Source organism: Neoarius graeffei, chromosome 22, assembly GCF_027579695.1.
Source record: "Neoarius graeffei isolate fNeoGra1 chromosome 22, fNeoGra1.pri, whole genome shotgun sequence".
Taxonomy (NCBI): domain Eukaryota; kingdom Metazoa; phylum Chordata; class Actinopteri; order Siluriformes; family Ariidae; genus Neoarius; species Neoarius graeffei.
In genome coordinates this window covers 5669021-5683086 of record NC_083590.1, presented here as the reverse complement: position 1 = coordinate 5683086, position 14066 = coordinate 5669021, and the positions used below count along the sequence as shown (strand labels likewise).

The window sequence follows — 14066 nt, the reverse complement described above, 5'->3', positions numbered from 1 at the left end:
CCACGTGCACTTATGGACACCCCTATGCTCGAACATGGTGTTCGTTATGGACAAACCGTGACTAGCACAGAAGTCCAATAACAAAACACCACTCGGGTTCAGATCGGGGAGGCCGTTCCTCCCAACCACGCCCCTCCAGGTGTCATGGTTGTCGCCCACGTGAGTATTGAAGTCCCCCAGTAGCACAATGGAGTCCCCAGTCTGAGCACCCCTCAGTACCTCTCCCAGGGACTCCAAGAAGGCCGGATACTCTATACTGCTATTTGGCCCGTAGGCACAAACAACAGCAAGAGCCCTCTCCCCAATCCGAAGGCGCAGAGAGGCGACCCTCTCGTTCACTGGGGTAAACTCCAACACATGGCGGCTGAGCTGGGGAGCTATAAGCAAGCCCACACCAGCCCGCCGCCGCTCACCACGGGCGACTCCAGAGAAGTGGAAAGTCCAGCCCCTCTCGAGGAGCTGGGTTCCAGAGCCCAAGCTGTGTGTGGAGGTGAGCCCGACTATCTCTAGCCAGTACCTCTCAACCTCCCGCACAAGCTCAGGCTCTTTCCTCCCCAGCGAAGTGACATTCCATGTCCCAACAGCCAGCTGCTGTGTCCGGGGATCAGGTCGTCGAGGCCCCTGCCTTCGACTGCCACCCAATCCACACTGCACCAAACCCCTACTGCTACCTCTGTGGGTGGTGAACCCACAGGAGGTCAGGCCCACGTCACCTCTTCGGGCTGAGCCCGGCCGGGCCCCATGGGCAAAGGCCCGGCCACCAAGCGCTCGCATACGAGCCCCAACCCCGGGCCTGGCTCCAGGGTGGGGCCCCGGCTGCATCATACCGGGCGACGTCACGGTCCTTGCTTTTTTCTCCATAGGGGTTTTTGGTGAACTGCTCTTGGTCTGGCCTGTCACCTAGGACCTGTCTGCCTTGGGAAACCCTGACAGGAGCATAATGCCCCTGACAACATAGCTCCTAGGATCATTCAAGCACACAAACCCCTCCACCACAATAAGGTGGCAGTGAGGGGTCCAATTTATTGTAAACAGCAAAATAGTCTGAAGTGATGGGAATCAATACTAAACATTTAATAGAACTGCCATATAGTAATGAATCAAAAAGAAATTTGACAATACAAAACTTTATATATTTTTGTTTACAAAATCAAGTCACAGTTACAATAACTTGATCTTGTAAACATCAAAAATACAAGTTTTGTTTAGTCAAATTTCTTTTTGATTCATTATTCAATTTCTGAACATTCTGAGTATTGATCTAATCCTAAAGCTTCTAGAACAGTGTGTAGTGAGATCAGGTACTGAACCTGATTCAGGTTTTTATATGTTCCATCTTCCCCTTTATCCTTCTTTTCTTTGAAAGGAACCACTCTCTTGCCTTTTATATAATATATATAAGCCTGTGATATCCCCTTTATATTAAGGAGGTTCAGAGTTCAAAAGATTTTCAGATATTTTGAAAAAATATATGAATTAATTTATCACAGTATTTTTATGTGGCATTGCACTATAAGTTATAATAAGTGAATCTATATTCATCTGATAACGAGTCACAGTTCCTGCAACTGGACAAAAACAAATGCGTATAAACTCATATATATTTATAATTTTAACGATTACCATTAACATTAACTGCATGACAGACGTCGAGTCTCAATATGTGACTCCCCTCCAAGGATACACTGCATTCCATCACAAGTCAAAATGTAAACAATGTCAATGTGCCGAGTGGGCGGGTTTAACCCAAAACTGGCCGTATACAATAATGGGATAACAATTGAGATATTTAATATTTCGCTGACCAGCATTTCTACATCGACCCATACACAGACGTATTTGGGGTGGATCCAAGAAAATTAGGGGGGGGGGGTCAACCCAGTAAGGGGTCCGGGGGGCTGCCAGAGTCCCCTGGATACTCTGCAGTCTTTAAATGTCCAGAGATGCATTTTGAGCTGTCAGAGACATGTTGTAAATGAAATCTCTGAAAGAAAATGACCATAATCAAAAATATTTAAAAACTAGGAACTTTCAAAATCATTTTATTAGTCACTGAAAATGATATTGTCAGAGTTGGGTCACTCCATGTCAAATCTCCGAATGCTCCCACTCGACCATCTCAGATTTGGCTGAAAAAATTCCAGGAGGTCCATACACTTCCCAATCGGAAAAGTCCCAAATTTTAGCTCCCAATTCCTTATAGTTTTGTCATAAAAAATATTTTTGCAATTAACCTCGGACCCATTTTGAGCAGTTTTTTGGGGAGCCACTTTGAGATTGCTGTATCTAGAAGAGTATTTAAGCTAGGTCCTTCAAATTTTCAAGGGTTAAAATCTGGCACCAGTACTTGTAGAATATGGACTTTTACATGTGCGCTTTTGGTTTATCATAGAATTCTGGGGGCTTGAATTTGTTCGGAAATTCTACACTACGCTCTGTGGCAGCATATTTGAAGGACTGTGGAAAGTACAATTTCAAAGACAGAGGCTTGATATTGCACATACGCCTTCCCATATATACTGTGTATTTTGTATTCTAAAACTGCGCCTCTGATGAGCGGTTTGGAAGATCTCATCTCATTATCTGTAGCCGCTTTATCCTGTTCTACAGGGTCGCAGGCAAGCTGGAGCCTATCCCAGCTGACTACGGGCGAAAGGCGGGGTTCACCCTGGACAAGTCGCCAGGTCATCAAAGGGCTGACACATAGACACAGACAACCATTCACACTCACATTCACACCTACGGTCAATTTAGAGTCACCAGTTAATCTAACCTGCATGTCTTTGGACTGTGGGGGAAACTGGAGCATCCGGAGGAAACCCACGCGGACATGGGGAGAACATACAAACTCCACACAGAAAGGCCCTCGCTGGCCATGGGGCTCGAACACAGAACCTTCTTGCTGTGAGGCGACAGCGCTAACCACTACACCACCGTGCCGCCCCTGGTTTGGAAGATATTAAAGTTTAAAAATGGAAAAAATTAATTTGGTGACATTTTTGGAATGTTATAGCAAAAAAATGAACGCATCCACCAACATAAAATTGACTGTTTTAGAAAGATTAGATGTCTGTTTTTAACATATCCAAAATGTGTGATGGTGTTCTGCCTTATTTTTGCAAAATGAATTTTTGAAAATGTGGTGTTCGCATACACGCACAGCATTCATGGCCTATGAAAGCATTTTCAAATGCTAACAAAATGCCCTGAATTTATGACACACAGCTTAAACTCAACAAAATGCTTCATTTGGTTCATGGTAAACTCTATCTGAAGGATAACCTATATGCAACCTTTAGATCCTGAAATATTGGAGCTCCACTATGGGTGAAAACTGAAACTTGTTTTCATTACAACATTTCTGTTGTACCATAATTTAGAAGAAAAAGCAACCTGTGTGCTTCAGTTAGTATTTATCCATGATAAAAAGTCTTTGACAGTCCAGTAGAATTGATTATTATTGATTTATGACACTTATTGAATTTATTAAATTTATTATAAAGCTGGTAACTTTGGGACAACTCTTGTAAATTATTTGAACTCTTTCATGAAACTTTCAGATGCTTTGTCACATTCCTTAAGTGTATATACACGTCTAGTTGTAGTGCTAGGAACATCTATTTTAGAAATTGTGTGTTGCACAGGTACCCAGCACAAATCTTCTCTCCTGGGCCAGAAGAAACTTTTTGCTGGGCCGTGTGGATGCAAGAATTGTATCAAAACATCTTGCTGGGCTTCAGATGCCTCTCTGATGCTTCCAACCCACCAGTGATGGTCGTAAACACAGGTTATATATTGGCCAGGTATCATGTCACTGATCTGGAAGCCCTGTGAAACCTCTTCGTCTACATGTTCTACCTCATAGTTGACTAAAAATCCAGGAGTTCCAGACACTCTGCTGACCTCAAGTGTTGTTGCATTGAGAGGCTTGAAACAGTGATTATCTCTAGTACATGGCACTGTGACTGCCTTTGCAAATCTGCTTTCCAGCTCTTCAGCCATGGACTTCACACTTTCTTTACTGATCCAGATAAATTTGGAGAGTTGTCCCAAAAGAGTTGTCCCAAAGTTACCAGCTTTATCATAAATTTAATAAATTCAATAAGTGTCATAAATAATAAATCATAGTAATCAATTCTACTAGACTGTCAAATAATTTTTATCATGGATAAATACTAACTGAAGCACACAGGTTGCTTTTTCTTCTAAATTATGGTACAACAGAAATATTGTAATGAAAACAAGTTTCAGTTTTCACCCATAGTGGAGCTCCAATATTTCAGGATCTAAAGGTTGCATATAGGTTATCCTTCAGGTATAGTTTACCATGAACCAAATGAAGCATTTTGTTGAGTTTAAGCTGTGTGTCATAAATTCAGGGCATTTTGTTAGCATTTGAAAATGCTTTCATAGGTCATGAATGCTGTGCATGTATGCGAACACCACATTTTCAAAAATTCATTTTGCAAAAATAAGGCAGAACACCATCACAAATTTTGGATATGTTAAAAACAGACATCTAATCTTTCTAAAACAGTCAATTTTATGTTGGTGGATGTGTTCATTTTTTTTGCTATAACATGCCAAAAATGTCACCAAATTAATTTTTTCCATTTTTAAACTTTAATATCTTCCAAACCACTCATCAAGGGGCAGTTTTAGAATACAAAGTACACAGTAGATATGGGAAGGCATATGTGCAATATCAAGCCTCTGTCTTTGAAATTGTACTTTCCACAGTTCTTCAAATATGCTGCCACAGAGCGTAGTATAGAATTTCCGAGCAAATTCAAGCCCCCAGAATTCTATGATAAACCAAAAGCGCACATCTAAAAGTCCATATTCTACAAGTACTGGTGCCAGATTTTGACCCTTGAAAATTTGAAGGACCTAGCTTAAATACTCTTCTAGATACAGCAATCTCAAAGTGGCTCCCCAAAAAACTGCTCAAAACGGGTCCGAGATTAGTTGCAAAAATATATTTTTTATGACAAAACTATAAGGAATTGGGAGCTAAAATTTGGGACTTTTCCTATTGGGAAGTGTGTGGACCTCCTGGAATTTTTTCAGCCAAATCTGAGATGGTCGAGTGGGAGCATTCGGAGATTTGACATGGAATGACCCAGTTGTTGGTATATGTGTAGAACATAATTACAACTGATATACAGTCGTAGGTGGCACGGTGGTATAGTGATTAGCACTGTCGCCTCACAGCAAGAAGGTTCTGGGTTCAAGCCCCGTGGCCGGCGAGGGCCTTCCTGTGTGGAGTTTACATGTTCTCCCCGTGTCCGTGTGGGTTTCCTCCGGGTGCTCCGGTTTCCCCCACAGTCCAAAGACATGCAGGTTAGGTTAACTGGTGACTCTAAATTGACCGTAGGTGTGAATGTGAGTGTGAATGGTTGTGTGTCTCTGTGTGTCAGCCCTGCGATGATCTGGTGACTTGTCCAGGGTGAACTCCGCCTCTCACCCAGTGTTGCGGCGACCTGCCACAAGGAGTGCCTGAACGCAGGCTCACATGATTGACGGCTGCCTCCGCCACTTCCTGCTACGCTGAATCACTGCGCTACCAGCGCACGCACGCTGCGCTGAACAGGCAGCCAATCACAACGCTAGTTAGCAGGGCAGCCAATCACAACGCTAGTTAGCAGGGCAGCGGTCATTCTAGAACGATAGGCAGAATTGACATTCAGTTTGTAACGAAGCAGCAGCGCAGCAGCTGCAAAGAGAATTCGCTACTAACACAAACTTTACAGCACATCAGGGAAAAAAGGACAAAAAAAGGCTACCGGTAAACCCACTGAACTTTTTTATATGCAAACGCTGCGCTCGCAGTAATCCGTGGGCATGAGAAATGTTTGTTCCTTACCTGTGATTGGTTAAATGATTTAAACTTTCTTTCTCAGTGGTGTGTAGTAAAATATCTTCAGTTAAAGTGAACAAACTGCCTGTGAAAGTGCTAATGGTTAAAATGGTTCTTAGTTTAAAACTGGTTTTCTGTTCATTTATATTTGTTCAGCAACATATTACCTGAATGATTAAAAATGGTTAAAATATACTTAATTTACCTTATACATAAATATTTATATATTGTTGCCTAATTAACTTGGGTTTTGTTATAGAAAAACAAGCATTTATTCATACATGCTTTGTTGTAGAAAAACAGGCATTTATTCATACATTTATTTTATGTTTGTATGTTTAAAGGTTTTTCACCTTCTAGCTTCGGCTTCAGGCTCCAAGCTTCTAGCTTCTACTTCTGATTCTACCTCTGATTCTACTTCTGATTCTAACGTCAGTTCCACTGAAAACCAATAAAATACAAGACGAGTGGAATCCTGTGTCCGAGTCCTTCCCTTTCAAGTGTGGGAAACCCTGATGTTCACATACACTTGACACCCAGAGTCAGCTGGGATAGGATCCAGCCCGCGACCCTGTACAGGATAAGCGGTTACAGATAATGGATGGATGGATTCTACATGTAGCCTTGTTACTGCAGTAATAATCCATTATTACTGTTTTAGTAACTGCAATCTGAGCTCACTAGGGAATTTTAAGCAAACTGTCACAGGACAGAAAAGTCTGAAACGTTATCTGTCCATCCAAATTTCAGCCTGTCTGAATGACGGGCCAAAGGCCTGGAACAGTGAGGCTGAGGGTCTGGGGCTCACCTTGGGGCCCTGGAAGCTGAAGGGCTTTAGATGCCTGGAGATGCTTCTCAGCTATTTCTAGGCATGTTTGTGAACTTCAACTGCCAAATTACACTCGACATTAGTTGTTAATTACATGAAAGATTGAATATAATTTACAAGAGAATGTCATGGGACAGATTTGGACACAGCACAAAAAGTTCAAACAGAAAGGCTGTGTGTGTGTGTGTGTGTGTGTGTGTGTGTGTGTGTGTGTGTCAGACGGTGCACATATTGAAAATTTGTGAAATTATTCATGGAATCCAGGTAGTTTTGAATTTCTCATTCAGATTTTGAGAAATAAATCTTATTTTCCTCAACATTAAGCCTGTTCAGTTTCATTTGCCCAGACTCTGTAGTTTCTGGGATATTTACATCTCAATTATCATAACAATTTTTGAAACACCCAGTATATGCATATATATATATATATATATATATATATATATATATATATATATATATATATATATATATATTCACACATACATACATACACAGGGTGTCTCAAAAAATGTACTCACACTTTAACTGTCCCTAACATGCTGCCTTTTTTGTGTTGCAGGTGTAATTAATTAATCACAGCATGGCAGGAAATTATCGCACCAAACCAAGAACAATTGATGCATTGAAATTGGAAATTGAAAGACAATGTCGCGATATTCCTAATGACCTGTTTCGTGACGTTTGCGAATCCCTTGGTGCGCGTTATCAGCGTTGTCTGGACAATAATGGTCATCAATTTGAACATTTGCGAACATGATTCTTCAATTACATTTGTCTTCTGTATTCGAAGCTATTCCATTTCACTCTATGTTCATAAATAAAGGTTTTCTCGTCATTCAAAGTGTGAGTACATTTTTTGAGGCACCCTGTATATATGAAGGGATGTGCAATCAGGGGAGGCAGAGCCTCACCCATCATGCTCCAATGAACACAGATGTTATGAATGTAAAATAATATTTAATAAATCATGATTCTTCTCCTTGATCTGTGTTCTGTCATTTCTGTATGAAATTTGTGCGTCCTCACGTTCTATAGCCTATAGTCTAGGTAACTTATTTCAGAGAGGTGCAAAAAGACATTGAGCCTTGTTGCACTCGACATAAAACTGCAATGAAAAAGTACGAGGCGAGGCAGCTATTACCTCTGCTGCACCGAGGAGGTCGTGCGCAAGCCCAAGTAACGATGACGCTCCCTCTCCTCCTACTGTTAGCTAGCTCGAGCAAAATTTGACAGTCACACAAATACAAATATATGACAGTTACAACTTTTTATTCCTCTGCTTTCATTTATTTTAAATGTCCCTGCACCATATGGGCACCAAAAGTGGAACATACAATATCTAACCTTCAAAATTGGGCTTTCAAACTACAACCCCAATTCCAAAAAAGTTGGGATGCTGTGTAAACTGGAAATAAAAACAGAATACCATGATAGCCAAATCTCTGAAACCCTGTTTTCATTGAAAATAGTACAAAGACAACATATCAAATGTTGAAACTGAGAAATTTTACTGTTTTTTGAAAAAAATATATGCTCATTTAGAATTTGATGTCAGCAGCACGTTTCAAAAAAGTTGGGACAGGGGCGTGTTTACCACAGTGTTGCATCACCTCTACTTTTAACAACTCTAAACGTTTGGGAACTGAGGAGACCAATTGCTGGAGTTTTGAAAGAGAAATGTTGTTCCATTCTTGTCTGATATACAATTTCAGTTGCTCAGCAGTTCGGGGTCTCCTTTGTCGTATTTTACGCTTCATAATGCACCAAATGTTGTAAATGGGAGACAGGTCTGGACTGCAGGCAGGCCAGTTTAGCACCTGGACTCTTTTACTACAGAGCCATGCAGCTTTAATATGTGCAGAAAGCGGTTTGGCGTTGTCTTGCTGAAAGAAAGAAGGCCTTCCCTGAAAAAGATTTTGTCTGGATGGCTTGTGCAGGGATTGGCCAAAAATGGCTAACACGACATAAAATAGTTCCACCATTGATTAAGCAATGAATCTCATGATGTCAAAAATTAACCCTTTGGGGTCGAGAGCTTTTCCAGCGATGTTTGTCAGGTTTAGAATGAGTAGGTCATGTATTTAGATAAATTTGAGAGTTTTTATCAAACAAGCATGATAAACATATTGAGAAAAACTTTATACTTTACACTTTCCTCTGTGCCCACTGACAAATAATATTATAGTATTTAAATTACCCAGATTAGACGAAATATAAAACTTGTCACCTTCCTCAGTCACACCGGAGTCGGAGCGCACACTTACGCATTCATAAAAGACTGTTCCCATGGTAACGGCATGATAATCACTTTCACTCTTTCCCTTTCGATTGGTTTCTCTTTCATGGTGGGAACGCCCACCGTAAACTGAATAAAATCTGTCAGACAAAGTTTAAGCAATTTGGAAGTAAAACTTATTTCAAGATGACACAGTTTTTATGCACTTCGGGTGATTCAGGACAGTGATTCAATTCAATCTTGAACTGCAATGCGGTGCATTTTTTTTTTTAACTTCGACTCGATCCAGCCAAAGATAAACACAATTAAGTGTGAATATTTCTTCTATTTCTATTGAGCAGATCGGTTGATATGCGTGCGCTCTCACGGATTTTATGCGCTTCGGATGATTTAGGACAGCGATTCAATTCGTGATTCATTTCATGATTCAGGACAGAGATTCAATTCAATCTTGAACTGCAACGCGGTGCCTTTGTTTGTATTTTTTTTTTACTTTGACTCGATCCAGCCAAAGATAAACTCGAGTAAGTCTAAATATTTCTATTTCTGATGAGCAGATCGGTTGATATGCGTGCGCTCTAGTGCAAACACAGGGAACATGACTGAGCAATTATTCCAGAGTTAAAAGTATTTTCCTCAAAAATAGTTAATTTTGCTCTTTTTTGAGTTTAGAGAGTAAAATTTGGAGTTGGAGCAAAATTTCAGAATAATTGTGTAACAGAGTTGATTGTGGCTCTGAACTGAGTAAAATAGTACAAGAGTTAATTTCAAGACACTGAATCGAGTCAAACACCAAAATAAAGTCAAACACCAGATAAATGAAGATGTTGTAAAAGCAGCTTTAGAACTGTGTTGGATCATTAAATCAAAACAGCTGCTAATGTCAGTGTAGCACAGCCTGTAACTGTGACTTTAACTCTGAGAATTATGGGATGTTACCTGTGTACAGGTGAGGAGTCTCTATTTTTAAACTTCAAAGGATGACCCATAGACGCATCACTCTTCATGGAGACACAGCTGGGTTCTGGGGAGTCTGATCTCTTTCTCTGGAGTTCACTGTTCAACATTACAGAGGAGGCATGAGACAGAATTTCATCGTCTCAAACATCACAATACAAAATACAGGGAGAGACAAATCTCCTGCTTATATCATGCATCACGAGATTTCGGTTGAATATTCTTTATTCAACAGAATCAAGGGCTTCACGGTGGTGGTGGTGTGTGTGTGTGTGTGGGGGGGGGGGGGCTTCTGTCAGTAAACCCGCTGAGAACAACCAAACTACAAACATGGACTCTGAACTACAACTCCCAAGAAACACAGCACCCTCTGTCACCAGCTTATTGATGACAGCTGTCACTCATCCCACTAATTGCCAGTCACGCTATTTAAGCTCTTCACTCACTCAGCTCCAGTGCGAAGTATTGTTCTTTGTTTCTCCAGTTCATACCAAGTCTTTCACACATTGTCTGCCTCTCGTTATTCTGACCTCCGTTTATTCTCTTCGTTAACGTTTCAGTCTTAGTCTTGCCCCATGTGGCAGCGGGGGCGTGGTCAAGCGCTGGTCTGTGACAGGAGGGCAGAGTTGGGGAAGGTTAGTGGCAGAATCGCTTCACCTGAGTGTAATTAACCTGTGTTTGTGTGTGTTCTCCCCAGTAAACCGCGCCCTATTTAAGGAGGGAGAGTGAGAGCGGAGGGGAGCTCGCCGAGAGGAGATTCACGAGTGTGCGTGTGTGTGTGAATCTCAGAGTGTGTTTTGTGTGTGCCTGACTGAAAAGTGCGGCAATAAAAGCACAATATTGAACCCTGATCTCTGTCCTGCCATCTTCTGTGCTCCACCCACACGTTAAACCCGCTACAGTGGTGCCGAAACCCGGGACCGGTGGAGCACCTGTCCTGCAGCCCCATGGAATCCTCCCCGTTCGCGGACTTGGTCCACACCCTCGCCATGGCTCAGCAGAGCCAGCACCAGGCACTCGTCACGCTCCGGAAGGAGCAGGAGCGCCACTTTGAAGCCCTGGTGCTGGCTCAACAGGAAGACCGAGAGGCGTTCTGGTGCCTCCTCGCGTTGGCGGGGTCCACCAGTGCCCCGGCCGCGGGCCCATCTCCCCTCACCTTGACCAAGATGGGCCCGCAGGACGACCCAGAGGCTTTCATCGCGTTGTTCGAGCAGGTCGCCGAAGCCTCGGGGTGGCCGATGGAGCAGCGTGCGGCGCACCTCCTCCCCCTCCTGACGGGAGAGGCGCAGTTAGCCGCACTACAGCTCCTCGCCGACTGCCGGCTGGCCTACGCCAACCTTCGCCAGGCTGTCCTCCAGCGCGTGGGGCGAATGCCGGAGCAGCAGCGCCAGCGCTTCTGCGCACTGTGAATGGAGGAAGTCGGCAGCCCGTTCGCGTTCGGCCAGCAGCTCCGGGATGCCTGCTGGCAGTGGCTGAGGGCCGAAGATCGCGACGCCGAGGGAATCATCGACCAGGTGGCGCTGGAACAGTTCATCGCCCGCCTACCCGCCGGAACCGCGGAGTGGGTCCAGTGCCACCGCCCGGCGTCGCTGGATCAGGCCGTGGGACTGGCGGAGGATCATCTGGCGGCTGTCCCGGCGGCAGGACAACGGAGGACGTCGTCTTCTCTCTCCTCTTCTCTCTCTCTCTCTCTTCCCCCTCCTCCCGTGTCCCGTCCTCGCCCCATTCCCCCACCACGGAGGCGGGGGCCGGCTCCACCCCAGCCGGCCAGCCGCACCCGTGGTGCCCTCCCGTTTCTCCCTTCTGTGTCTGTCTCTCCCCCCCTCAGGTGAGTGACCCTCAAAACACAGCTGCAGAGGGGAGGCCCGGGCCGGTTTGCTGGCGCTGCGGGGAACCGGGCCACCTGCAGCATCAGTGTGCAGCGATGGATGTGGGGGCAGTGGTGCGGATCCCCGATGCACCAGAGGCTGCCCTCGATTGGGCCGGAGCGTATCGCATACCGGTAAGTATACAAGGGGCGACATATCAGGCGTTGGTGGATTCGGGTTGCAATCAGACCTCGATCCGCCAAAGCCTGGTGCAAGACGAGGCATTGGGGGGAGCACAAGGGGTGAAGGTGTTGTGTGTGCACGGGGATATTCACAGCTACCCGTTGGTGTTGGTCCACATACATTTCAGAGGGGAAAAATCGATAGTGAAGGCGGCGGTTAATCCTCGCCTTACCCACTCTTTGATCTTGGGGACTGATTGGCCGGGATTTCGGGGGTTGATGGCACGCCTAGTAAAGAGTGGGTCCTGCTGGTTGTCAGGGGAGGGTCCCGGTGTCGCTTTGGCTGGAGCTGCGGTCGCAGAGCCGTCTACGTCATCTCCGCGACAGAGTGAGGAGCCCCCGGCCCCTCCTCTTTCTATTGGGGAATCCCTCGCGGATTTCCCACTGGAACAATCGCGAGACGAGACTCTGCGACACACGTTTGACCAAGTGAGAGTAATCGATGGTCAAACGCTCCAGCCGAACGCCACCCCGTCCTTCCCCTATTTTTCCATTTTGAAGGATAGGTTATACCGAGTGACGCAGGACACTCAGACGAAAGAGTGAGTCACCCAGTTGTTAATTCCAAAGAGCCGCCGGGAATTGGTATTCCAGGCGGCTCACTTTAATCCTATAGCGGGACACCTCGGGCAGGATAAGACACTCGCCCAGATAATGACCCGATTCTATTGACCGGGGATTCGCGGCGATGTCCGTAAGTGGTGTACGGTGTGCCGCGAATGCCAATTAGTAAATCCAGTGGCCATTCCAAAAGCGCCCTTGCGCCCCCTACCATTAATCGAGACCCCGTTTGAAAGAATTGGGATGGATCTCGTCGGGCCATTAGATCGGTCAACACGAGGGTACTGCTTTATATTGGTTCTGGTGGACTATGCAACGTGATACCCGGAAGCGGTGCCTCTCCGCAATATCTCCGCACGTAGTATTGCAGAGGCCCTCTTCCACGTCATCTCCCGGGTCGGAATCCCGAAAGAGATTCTGACTGACCAAGGCACCTCGTTTATGTCATGAACACTGAGCGAACTGTATGGGCTATTGGGGATTAAGCCAATCTGCACCAGCGTGTATCACCCACAGACGGACGGTTTAGTTGAACAGTTCAATCGCACCCTCAAGAATATTATCAAAAAATTCATAAGTGAGGACGCACATAACTGGGATAAATGGCTCGAACCCTTGTTGTTTGCAGTGCGAGAGGTCCCCCAAGCCTCCACGGGGTTCTCCCCATTTGAATTATTGTATGGGCGTAAGCCGCGCGGCATCTTAGATGTACTGCGGGAAAACTGGGAGGAGGGACCTTCACAGAGCAAAAATGAAATTCAGTACGTTATGGATCTGCGCGCAAAACTCCACACCCTCACCCACCTAACTCAGGAGAATTTGCGGCAGGCCCAGGAACGGCAAACCTGCCTGTACAACAAGGGCACGCGCCTTAGAGAGTTCACTCCGGGAGATAAGGTACTCGTCCTGTTGCCCACGTCGAGCTCCAAATTAGTCGCCAAGTGGCAAGGGCCCTTTGAGGTCACACGGCGAGTCGGGGACATCGACTATGAGGTTAGGCGAACGGACAGGGAGGGGGCTCTATAGATCTACCACCTCAATCTGCTGAAACTCTGGAATGAGGAGGTCCCCGTGGCGTTGGTGTCGGTAGTTCCGGAGAAATCGGAGCTGGGGCCGGAGGTCCAAAAAGGGTCATTGGCATCTCGCACCTCTCCGGTCCCCTGTGGAGACCACCTCTCCCCGACCCAGCTCACGGAGGTCGCCCAGTTGCAGACCGAGTTTTCGGATGTGTTCTCGCCCCTGCCCGGTCGTACCAACCTCATAGAACACCACATAGAGACGCCCCCGGGGATGGTAGTGCATAGCCGTCCTTATAGATTACCTGAACACAAAAAAAAGGTGGTTCGGGAAGAACTTCAGGCCATGCTCGAAATGGGCATAGTCGAGGAGTCCCACAGTGACTGGAGCAGCCCGGTGGTCTTGGTTCCCAAGGCCGACGGCTCGGTCCAGTTCTGTGTGGACTATAGAAAAGTCAACGCGGTGTCTAAATTCGACGCGTACCCAATGCCTCGTATTGATGAGTTGCTCGATCGACTAGGCATGGCTCGCTTTTACTCGACACTGGATTTGA

At 45.4% G+C, this 14066-nt stretch overlaps 2 protein-coding genes across 3 annotated transcripts in view; one reads left to right on the top strand and one right to left on the bottom strand.

The window, feature by feature from the left end:
- Positions 1-10015, bottom strand: part of LOC132870553 (NACHT, LRR and PYD domains-containing protein 12-like) — a 502785-nt gene extending 492770 nt beyond the window's left edge. For both annotated transcript variants that reach the window (XM_060904226.1, XM_060904230.1), the window contains exon 1: positions 9868-10015. In XM_060904226.1, the coding sequence (XP_060760209.1) occupies positions 9868-9995 (128 nt within the window). In that variant the 5' untranslated portion in view covers positions 9996-10015. The remainder of the gene's footprint in view (positions 1-9867) is intronic.
- LOC132870554 (NACHT, LRR and PYD domains-containing protein 3-like) overlaps positions 1-14066 on the top strand; it is a 524974-nt gene that overhangs the window by 263900 nt on the left and 247008 nt on the right. The window lies entirely within an intron of this gene.